Raw genomic sequence first — 9,742 nt, 5'->3', positions numbered from 1 at the left:
GCGGGCGGGCGGAGGTTCAATTCCTCCTCCGCTCCAGCAGGGGGCACGGGAGCGGCTTCTCAAACGCCTTTCTCCTCCCGGAGGGCGCCGGCGGATTGCAGCAGTAGCGAGTGACAAGCGCGGTGGGCGGGCCGGGCGGCGGCGGCGGCGGCGGCGGCGGCGGCGGCGGCGGCGGCGCCCGCGCTGCGGTGCGCTGCGCTGCGCTGCGCTGCGCTGACTGGGCTGGGCCGGGCAGCGGCGGCGACGGAGACGGTTGCCGAGGCCACTGAGGCGCTGACCGGGTGGCCAGTCCGCTGCTGTGCCCTCTAGCAGCCCCTTAGCGCGGCCGGCATTGGCCCGGCGGCATCTGGCCACGGCGTTCAGCCTGCTAGTGAGCTGCGGTGGGCACACCCGGCCTCGGCGGTGGCGGCGGCCGCGGACAGGTTAGAGTGGGGGAAGGGGCAGGCGCGGGAGCAGCCCGGGGCCAGAGAGGGAGCCCAAAGCCAGGCCGTCTCCAGCCATGTCCGACGAGACGTCGGCCACCACTTCGTACGAGAAGTTTCTAACCCCCGAGGAGCCCTTCCCGCTTCTGGGACCTCCTCGCGGGGTGGGCACCTGCCCGAGCGAGGAGCCAGGCTGCCTGGACATCAGCGATTTCGGCTGCCAGCTTTCCTCTTGTCATCGCACGGATCCACTCCACCGCTTCCACACCAACAGGTATGAACCGCCCCTTAGGGCAGGGGCGAACTGTCCACACCCCTGCCTCAAACGGGAGAACGCTGGGTCGCTCCCGAACCTGGCACTCCGCCTCGGGTCTGCGCTTCCATTCGTCCCCTCCCCCACCTTCCTCCGACCAGTGCTCCTTCCCTGCTCCTTCACTGTTCCTTCCCTGTCCCCCTCCCTATTTTTACCCCTTCCCTCCGATTTTCCTTTCGGTCGGCATTTTACTTGCTCCCTTTTCCCCATTCATCTTCTGACCAGAGCGATGCCTGCCTTTCCCCTCCTGCCTCATCTGTGCCCGGAGAATCTCAAATTCGCATCCTCAATTTTAAGATGCATCCCTGTTTCCGTTCACCTGAAAAGTTTAACCCCTTCCATTTTCCATACGTTCTAGAGTAGATTTCGGATGACTCAAAACCAATCTCTGGTTCTTTTGAAAGATGGCACTTTTTAAAGCTAGAATCTTCCATTTCCCGATTTTTAATCTGCCTCACAGCCCCATTTCCACTCCCACCCCAATTTTTTCTTGGTGAAGCTCTAGGAAACCAGACGGTCCTTCCCGCCCCCCTCCTTATGAACTCTTTGCTTTACCGCTTTAGGCCCTGCCAAAATGTATAAGCTTAGATCTGGAAGGTTCTTTCATGTAGCTTATCCCTTGGTTTGCTCCCCCAGTGGAGGGATGGAGCTAAGCTTAGGATGGGCTTGCTTATACAAATTTACTCAGAGGGTGCACCTCCTAACCGATTTTATTGGAAGCTAGAGTGTTCTGGAGAATTCTCTCATGCAAGCATTTGAGTATTATGGGGGATGTGAAGATGTTGTACACATAGCCCCAACCTATAATAGAGGTGCATATTTGAGAGATACATACCAAGGCCTGGGAGGGTGTGTGGAGAACAAGCGAGGAGATGGATTCAACTATGGAAAATCTTGGCATTGAATTAAGGAGTTTAGTTCTGATTTCTGGTCCACAATATGAGCATGAATAAGTCCTTCCACACTTTAATGTCTTTTGCATGCCCTCCCCCACCTCTTAAATCAGTCTACAGATTTACTGAGCTTCTGCCAGGTACAAGGAGTGTATAAAACATCATTCTTCCCTAAAAGAAAGTTAAGAGTCTGGAAACAAGGTGTTATAGTTAAATAGAAGATCAGCATAACACATTTGAAAAGGAAGTGGTAGTAAATTTGTTACTTTTCCAAATCTTCACTGCAAAAATGAGGAAACTGAGGCCCAGAGAGGAAAGACTAAGTTCAAGGTCATAAAACTGAGTTAGGCAAAGCCAAGATTACTTCTTTGGAGTCAGTGATGAAACTTGGAACAGAACTAATGGCTCAAATGTTATAAATGGTTGTTATAGTTTCTTAGACTGACTCACAGAAGCTTACTTAACCCATGATGTGATTTTAACATGAGTGTAATGTATTTATGAAATCAAGTGTGCTTAGGATTGTTTGCATTGGAAAACAATATGAAAGAATACTTTTGCACATATTTGGTATGTAAGTTTTGCAGCATTGGAGCAAGTCCTATAAACAGGAAAGTGAAATGATTTCGGAATTAACCTGCTCTGATGATGAGGGCAAGGGAGTGGGGAAAAAGGCTAAGGGTAAGCATTGCCAAAATTGGTAGGGTGATGAAGAGTGAAGCAAGGAGAATACATTTCTTACAGCTTGTTCTATTCCTTTTTCTCGTTTCCATTTTTCTCTTGTGTTTTTCTATTCCTTTTCTTAGGGACCGAGGTAAGGCCAAGGTTGTTTTCCAGAATGGGGCAGTTAAGATAGAGGAGGTTCCTGTTCAGCCCCAGTTTTCCCAAGTCAAACATTTTGCCTGCTTTTTAAAAACCTCCATCTCTTACCGTACTTTTCCAAAGGCTTGGAATGGCACTAGGATGTCTAATGTATTTTGATTTGTACCCTTTTCAACAGAGATTAGGGCAAATAGAAGCAGCGATATTTACATCAGATGATGTTTCTGCCCTAGGCTACCTTGCTTTTTAAATCTTTTCTCATTCTGGAATGTTCTTCCTTCCTGCCCTTCCTCAAGATGGCATTTGAGAGGACCATATACTTCCAGTCAGTCCTTTTCAGGGAGAAGCAAACAGCTAAGTCATGTATGTAGGCAAAGTTTAGTTTACATAATTCTTTTATTTTGGATTTGCACGTGTCACATCTTTTCTTCACATCACCAGTTCAAGCAGCAATTCAAAGACAGATCTCCATAGTTGAGTATTGATGTTCTGCTTTGGGTTTAGTCATTATAAAACACATTTTACTGGAAATAAAATGCTTGTCAGTTGGTAGATACTTGGTTTACCTTTATTTTGCATCTTCCTTGTTACCTGATAAGAAAACTATTGAGATTATTTAATGCCATTGATAAGAGCCTTATGATGATGGCAGTTTTGTGCCTGCTCATTTACTGGACTCTGGGCTGTATTTGTAATCTTCCTTAACCAGGGGATTCAGGGCACTATTAATTTATGATCCCTAAGTTTGAATGTTTATAGTGTTCATATTAGAATCACCTGTGACTGAGGTTGGCATATCACTACCCTAGGTTCATTGGAAAATTACATGAACACAACCACTTTCCTAAGAATTCACACATTCCTAAGAGTATCTTTTAGGATTTTATGACAGAGTTGGGTTTGTCTGGAAGTTTGGTAGAATAAAACAAATTTCAATAAACTAAGAAACTTAATTATATTTTTAAAGATGTATTTATATGAGAAAGAGTGCACATGTGCGAGAGGGGGCAGGGGCAGAATGAGAAAGAAGAGAGAGAATCTCAAGCAGACTCTGTGCTGAACCGGATGCGGGGCTTAATCTCAACCTGAGATCATGACCTGAGCCAAAACTAAGAGTTGGACACTTAACCGACTGAGCCACCCAGGTGCCCCAATTATTTTTTAATTTAAATGTTAATATGGAATATATGTGGTGTTTAAGACATTTTTCTTTGGTTTTGGCACAGGATGTTTCTGATGTAATTGTGGGTTTTCTTTTAGCATTTGTCCATGGCAGCCTCCACCATTATCAAAAAGGGAAGTCATTTACCAAATTGAATTAATTATAATGATATTGGTAAGTTCTGTAATTAAATTGTGAGATGAAGGAGATTAATACGAACTACTGGATGTGTTATTCTCTTCATCTTTTAGTAGTACATCAGTACTTTGACATTGAACAATTGTGAAAAGTATGTGAGAGGACAGTGTCTCACTTTTGTTCACCCTATTGGCAGGATAGGAAATGAACTATTGTATAAAGCAGTTACTCGGTTATGTGATTTTAGAACCCTATTTCAATCATTGTTAAGTAGAAGAACCCCGAGACTACTATATACCTTTTGTACTACCCACAGTTTTCCTATCTCAATATAGAATTAACAGTTGCAGCAGAGCTGTGAGTTACAGGTGGGAGAACCATGGTCCATGAAATAACAGATTATAGAGGCAGGAAGAATTTGGTTTGGGGGCTTGTTCAGACAAATTAAGAATGGGGATCAGGCTTGGGAGAGCTTTCCAGCCTAATGTGGATTTGGGAGCATTCAGAATGGAAAGAACAGTAGAACAATAACGTGTTAGGAGTAGAACTGTGGGTTACAAGAGTTGAGAGAAGAAGAAACTTTTCAATAAATTTAGCAGGGAAAGGAAGGAGAAGAGATGTGGTAATTGAAAAAAAAAAAGGTGAAGGTTTCGTTGTTGTTGTTTGTTTGCCTTGTTTAGTTTTTCTTTTCCAAGAACAGATATTTTTAGCTCCTTAGAAGTAGCCCACAGGAAAGGGAGAAATTGAAAATATGAGAGAGTGTGGGATGATAGGAGATGGCTGGGATGAACTCAGAACATGAATGGAATATTTATTCTTAGAAATGACATGGAATGTTTTTTACTTCCAAGACTATAGAGAGGGTAAGAGGGATGGATAATGATACCAAGACAGTTGAGATCGCTAGGAGGAGAGTTGGGAATTTGAGTAGAGTGGGGGGGTTGTGTCATCTTCTCTAACTTGGGATCTTGATGGCCTACTGTGCTCCAAAATTGTAGCAGAGGTGAAGGGGTGGCTATATGCGGGTTTTGGCAGATAAGCTTTGCAGATAAATGTTCTTGGCTTTACTTTTTTTTAATTAAAATTTGGGCAGCAAGCCTAGTTATTGCATTAGACTCCATTTCATTAGGATTCTTTTCAACATTTTTCTTTTAAGGTAGAAAGTCTCCTTTGTGAATAATTTTATGGTTATAGCTAGGATCTTAGTGTTAGGTAGCTTTCTCCTACTGGAATAAGATGTCAGGGCTTTGTAGATTTGAGTAGTTCAGTGCTGAGCACATGTACACAGTGGTCGTTCATTACACATTTGAAACCAACAGAACAGTCTAAAAGAATCACACTTAAATTTTTATTACAAAAGCTTACTTTAGAAATTGGCATATACAAAACTGTAACTGTAAAGATCACTCATGCTCCCTTTCAGTAAAGATGACAGCTGTCAGCATTTTGATGTTGTTACTTTCAATGTTCTTTTTATGTTCATATGTAATTTTTAAAAATCAGGATATATAATTGGTGACCAGGTTTTTACACTTACATTGTGAGTGTTTTTCTTTTCCAAAAAATAGTCTGAAAATATAATTTTTAGTTTTTTTATTTTTTAAGATTTTATTTATTTGAGAGAGAGATAGCAAGTGAGAGAGAGCATGAGCTGGGGCAGGGCGGGGGGGTGGGGGGAGAAGCAGGCTCCCTGACGAGCAGGGAGACTCAAGTGGGGCTTGATCCCAGGACGCTGGGATCATGACCTGAGCCAAAGGCAGTCGCTTAACTGACTGAGCCAACCAGGCGCCCCTGAAAATATAATTTTTTAAAAAGATTTTATTTATTTGAGAGAGAATGTGAGAGAATGCGCGAGTTGAGGGGAGAGGCAGGGGAGAGAGAGAATCTCAAGCTGACTCCACAAGGAGTCAGTGCACAGAGCCCCACAGGGTGGGGGGCATCCTCCATCTCACAACCCTGAGATCATGGCCTGAGCCGAAATCAAGAGTCAGGCGCTCAACCGACTGAGCCACCCAGGTGCCCCCTGAAAATATAATTTTTAATGATTAAAAAACACCATTATTTAGATATATTATTTAATTATTCCCCATTTTGGGGGGCATTTCTTTTCCCTTTGATGGCTATTACAAATGATATATTTTGGACATACATTTTTTCCCAATTTCTATTTGGGGAAGTGATAGATTCCTGAAAGGGCGATTACTGAGTCCAAAGGAATGAACTTTTTTGAAGCTCTTGATATATATACAGTAGCAAATTGCTTTTCAGGAAGATTATGCTAATTTAACACTCTCACCAGCAATGAATAAAAGTACTACCTACTTTGTTTTTGTTCAGATTGCCTTAAAGTAATAATAATATTTGGAAATTAGAAGATAATAGAATTTTTTTAAATCTCTAGTAGTAAAAATATTATTTTTCTATTTTGTAAATGATTGGTTTCAAGTATGAACCCAGTATTTTTTACCACTGTTAATTAAAAAAAAAAGAGCAAAAGCTTCTAAGAATACCCAGAATCCTATTAAATCTGTTATAAAGTCATGGACCTAGAAAACTGAGAAACATACTGATTTTGCCCTACATTAAGAGTACAAAACCAAGCAAATTCCTGTCTTGTCAGTGATCTAACCATTAGGTTATTAAATCTAGCATAGTTTTTTGAAAAGGAAAGTCATTACTAGTCATGGAGGGAAATACATTTCTACTGAATTTTTGCAAGCTCAGAAAAAAGTTCTCATTAAAAAAAATTACCTAACAACTTTTCCTACCAGATAACACAGTACTTGGCCTGTAGAAGATACTGTTTGTTGAGTGGATGAATGAATAAAGATTGAAAAAGCTCACATGCAATTTGAAGACACAAAAGAAAAAAACAATTTGCCCAGAATACGGCATAGATAATGGTTTACTAGGTCTAGGAGAGTGATTGCCATTTTTTAGCTTTTATATTGTCTTATTGTACATCCTGAACAATTTGGTTAATTCTACTAGGTTTGTTGATTTTTTAAAAAATGAGGATACTGCCTGTCTAGTAAGCATGTGATGAAACTAGGTAATATTACAAGGCATTCTGGGCGCCTGGGTGGCTCAGTTGGTTAAGCAACTGCCTTCGGCTCGGGTTATGATCCTGGAGTCCCGGGATCGAGTCCCACATCGGGCCTCCTGCCAAGCAGGGAGTCTGCTTCTCCCTCTGACCCTCTTCCCTCCCGTGCTCTCTATCTCTCATTCTCTCTCTCAAATAAATAAATAAAAAAAAATCTTAAAAAAAAAAAAATATTACAAGGTATTCTAAGATGTTAGATGAATTTTAGATTTTTACCTATTTATAAAAGCTTGTTGACATCTGTATTGATGGTTACTGAACCATAATAGTTTAGAGAGAGTGTGTCTGTGTGTGTTTTGATCCTTTAAAATATTTTACATTTAGCTCAAAGGAAAAAGTGCCATAAAATTGTCAGATTGCCCAAATTTTGTAAATCAAGAACTTTGAAATTAAGATTAATAATACAAAATAAGGGGGGAGTTAAAAAATGAAAAACATGGTTCAAGAAAAAAATGGGTTTAATGAATGATGAGAAACAACCTAATAATAGGTAAGTAACAGGCTTTTCTTCAGGAAGTCATTATTTCAGTATCTTATTAGTATCGGATATACGAAATCATTATCTTAAGGATTAATTCCCTAGGCTACTGCTTAAGCAATGAAGATTATCTTGTTAACAGTATGAAGCTAGTGGAAATTTACAAAAGAAAATAGATTTGTAGATTTCAAGAAAAAAGTTACCCTGCAACAAATACCACAGGCAAAATGTTAATATTTTTAATGCATCAAGAACTCATAGAATCAGTAAAGAAAACATTAACATAGAAAAACACTAGAGCAAAATAGCTAATTAATATTTTAAAATTTGATCTTGGCAGTATTTGAAGAAATAAAAATTGATATAAAAAATTTTTTTTCGGGACACCGGGTGGCTCAATTAAGCGTCTGCCTTCAGCTCAGGTTATGATCCAGGGTCCTGGGATCAAGTTCTGCATCGGGCTCCTTGCTCAGTGGGGAGCCTGCTTCTCCCTCTGCCTGCCACTCCCCCTGCTTGTGCTCTTTCTCTCTCTCTCTCTCTCTGACAAATAAATAAAATCTTTAAAAAAAATGTTTTTTTTTTCCCCCTATCAGATAGGTCAAACTTTAAAAATGAAAATTCCAGGGGCACCTGGGTGGCTCAGTCGTTAAGGGTCTGCCTTTGGCTCAGGTCATGGTCCCAGGGTCCTGGGATGGAGCCCCTCATCGGGCTGCCTGCTCAGCGGGAAGCCTGCTTCTCCCTCTCACACTCCCCCTGCTTGTGTTCCCTCTCTAGCTGTCTCTCTCTCTCTCTGTCAAATAAATAAATAAAATCTTAAAAAAAATTCCAGTGCTGTTAAGGTTGTGGTGAAATGAGCAATTTTTATATACTGCTTTGGGGAGTGTAAATTGGTACAGCCTTTCAGAAAGGCATTTGACTAAGTATGATATGACCTTGAGAAGTGTTCATATTCTTTGACTTAGTACTTTCCTTTCAAGTAATCTATCTTGAAAGATTATGTGTTTTGTTTTTGTTTTTTAGTCTTTTATTAATTAAATTAAATTAATTATAAATTATAAATTAAAAAGTCTCGTGATCTATTTGACCTTATTCCTTCAATAATACTTAGGCTGTTTCCATTTTTTTGGTATTACAAATAATACTGAGATGAACCTTTCTATTTATAATTATTTATCAAAATACATAAACCCTGGGATCATGACCTGAACCGAAGGCAGATGCTTAACTGACTGAGCCACCCAGGCAGCCCTAGATACAATTTTCTTTTAAAATATTTTATTATAAAAAATTTCAGACAAATACAAGAGTAAAGAATAGTGTAATGAGCGTCATATATCCATCAGCCAGCTTCAACAATTATTCACATATGGCAATGTGTTTTATAGCACTACTCATTCCTCAAACCCTTACTATTTTGTGAAAAATCCCAAATATATTTCATTCATAAATGTTTTAGTATACATGTTTAAAAGATAAGGGCTCTTTTGAAAATAATCACAATATCATTGTCATACCTGAAAATATATTTACATTCTTCATAAGTGTCTTGAATTTGTCTCCTATGAATATCTTAAAATTGTGTGGCTTCTGGAGTTCCTGTTGTGATTTCTTTTGTGTTTTGTTTTTAAGGTGGAACTTAACTTCTTGTGGAACAAGTGTTGCCAGCTCAGAATGCAGTGAGGAGCTATTTTCATCAGTTTCTGTTGGAGATCAAGATGATTGCTATTCACTGTTAGATGACCAAGACTTCACTTCTTTTGATTTATTCCCTGAGGGGAGTGTCTGCAGTGATGTCTCTTCTTCTATTAGCACATACTGGGATTGGTCAGATAGTGAGTTTGAATGGCAGGTAGGTTTGTTTTTTTTTTTTTCTCTTATATTACCATCATTACTCCATAAATAGAATAATGAATTTCTATTTTGATATTTTCATCTCTGACAACATTAAGAATTAGATGGAATATGTATCCTTTATTTTTGCTGACATACCATTTAGGCTTCTGATGCTACAGATATCTTTTTGTGGATTTTCATGTAATTTAATACTTGTATAATGTTCTCATTATTATATATTATCAGTACTTTCTATGCATGAATCCAAGCAAATGTATTCTTTCTACATTATAGTAAATAGCCTTTGTATCCTTACAGACACAATATCCTTGCATCAGGGTTATGTTTTATATATCTAAGATCACAAACCACTGTTATCATAAAAACATAATTTTTGGTTCTGTTGTCAGAAATACAACAATTTCTCATTTTGTAATCTCTTAATATGTAGAGTTTTTTTGCCCTACAGTGTGTGTGTGTGTGTGTGTGTGTGTGTGTGTGTGTGTGGCATATATACCATGTAAAATGGCTTTGTGGCAAACTGTTTGGGAATTCTGCCATATAATGAGTGCAGTCTA

The 9,742-nt window shown here is 39.8% G+C and overlaps 1 protein-coding gene across 1 annotated transcript in view; it reads left to right on the top strand.

Moving 5' to 3' along the window:
* Nucleotides 1-232: 232 nt before the first annotated feature.
* FAM199X (family with sequence similarity 199, X-linked) overlaps nucleotides 233-9,742 on the top strand; it is a 29,346-nt gene continuing 19,836 nt past the window's right edge. Inside the window, exons 1-2 of the mRNA XM_088028692.1 lie at nucleotides 233-696; nucleotides 8,961-9,180. Of these exons, the coding sequence (XP_087884818.1) occupies nucleotides 500-696; nucleotides 8,961-9,180 (417 nt within the window). The 5' untranslated portion in view covers nucleotides 233-499. The remainder of the gene's footprint in view (nucleotides 697-8,960; nucleotides 9,181-9,742) is intronic.

The sequence above is a fragment of the Eumetopias jubatus genome, unplaced genomic scaffold (assembly GCF_037043125.1).
Source record: "Eumetopias jubatus isolate StellerSeaLion01/CBP00866 unplaced genomic scaffold, mEumJub1_p1.0 scaffold_11, whole genome shotgun sequence".
Lineage (NCBI taxonomy): Eukaryota > Metazoa > Chordata > Mammalia > Carnivora > Otariidae > Eumetopias > Eumetopias jubatus.
This window is presented reverse-complemented; position numbering and strand designations above follow the sequence as displayed.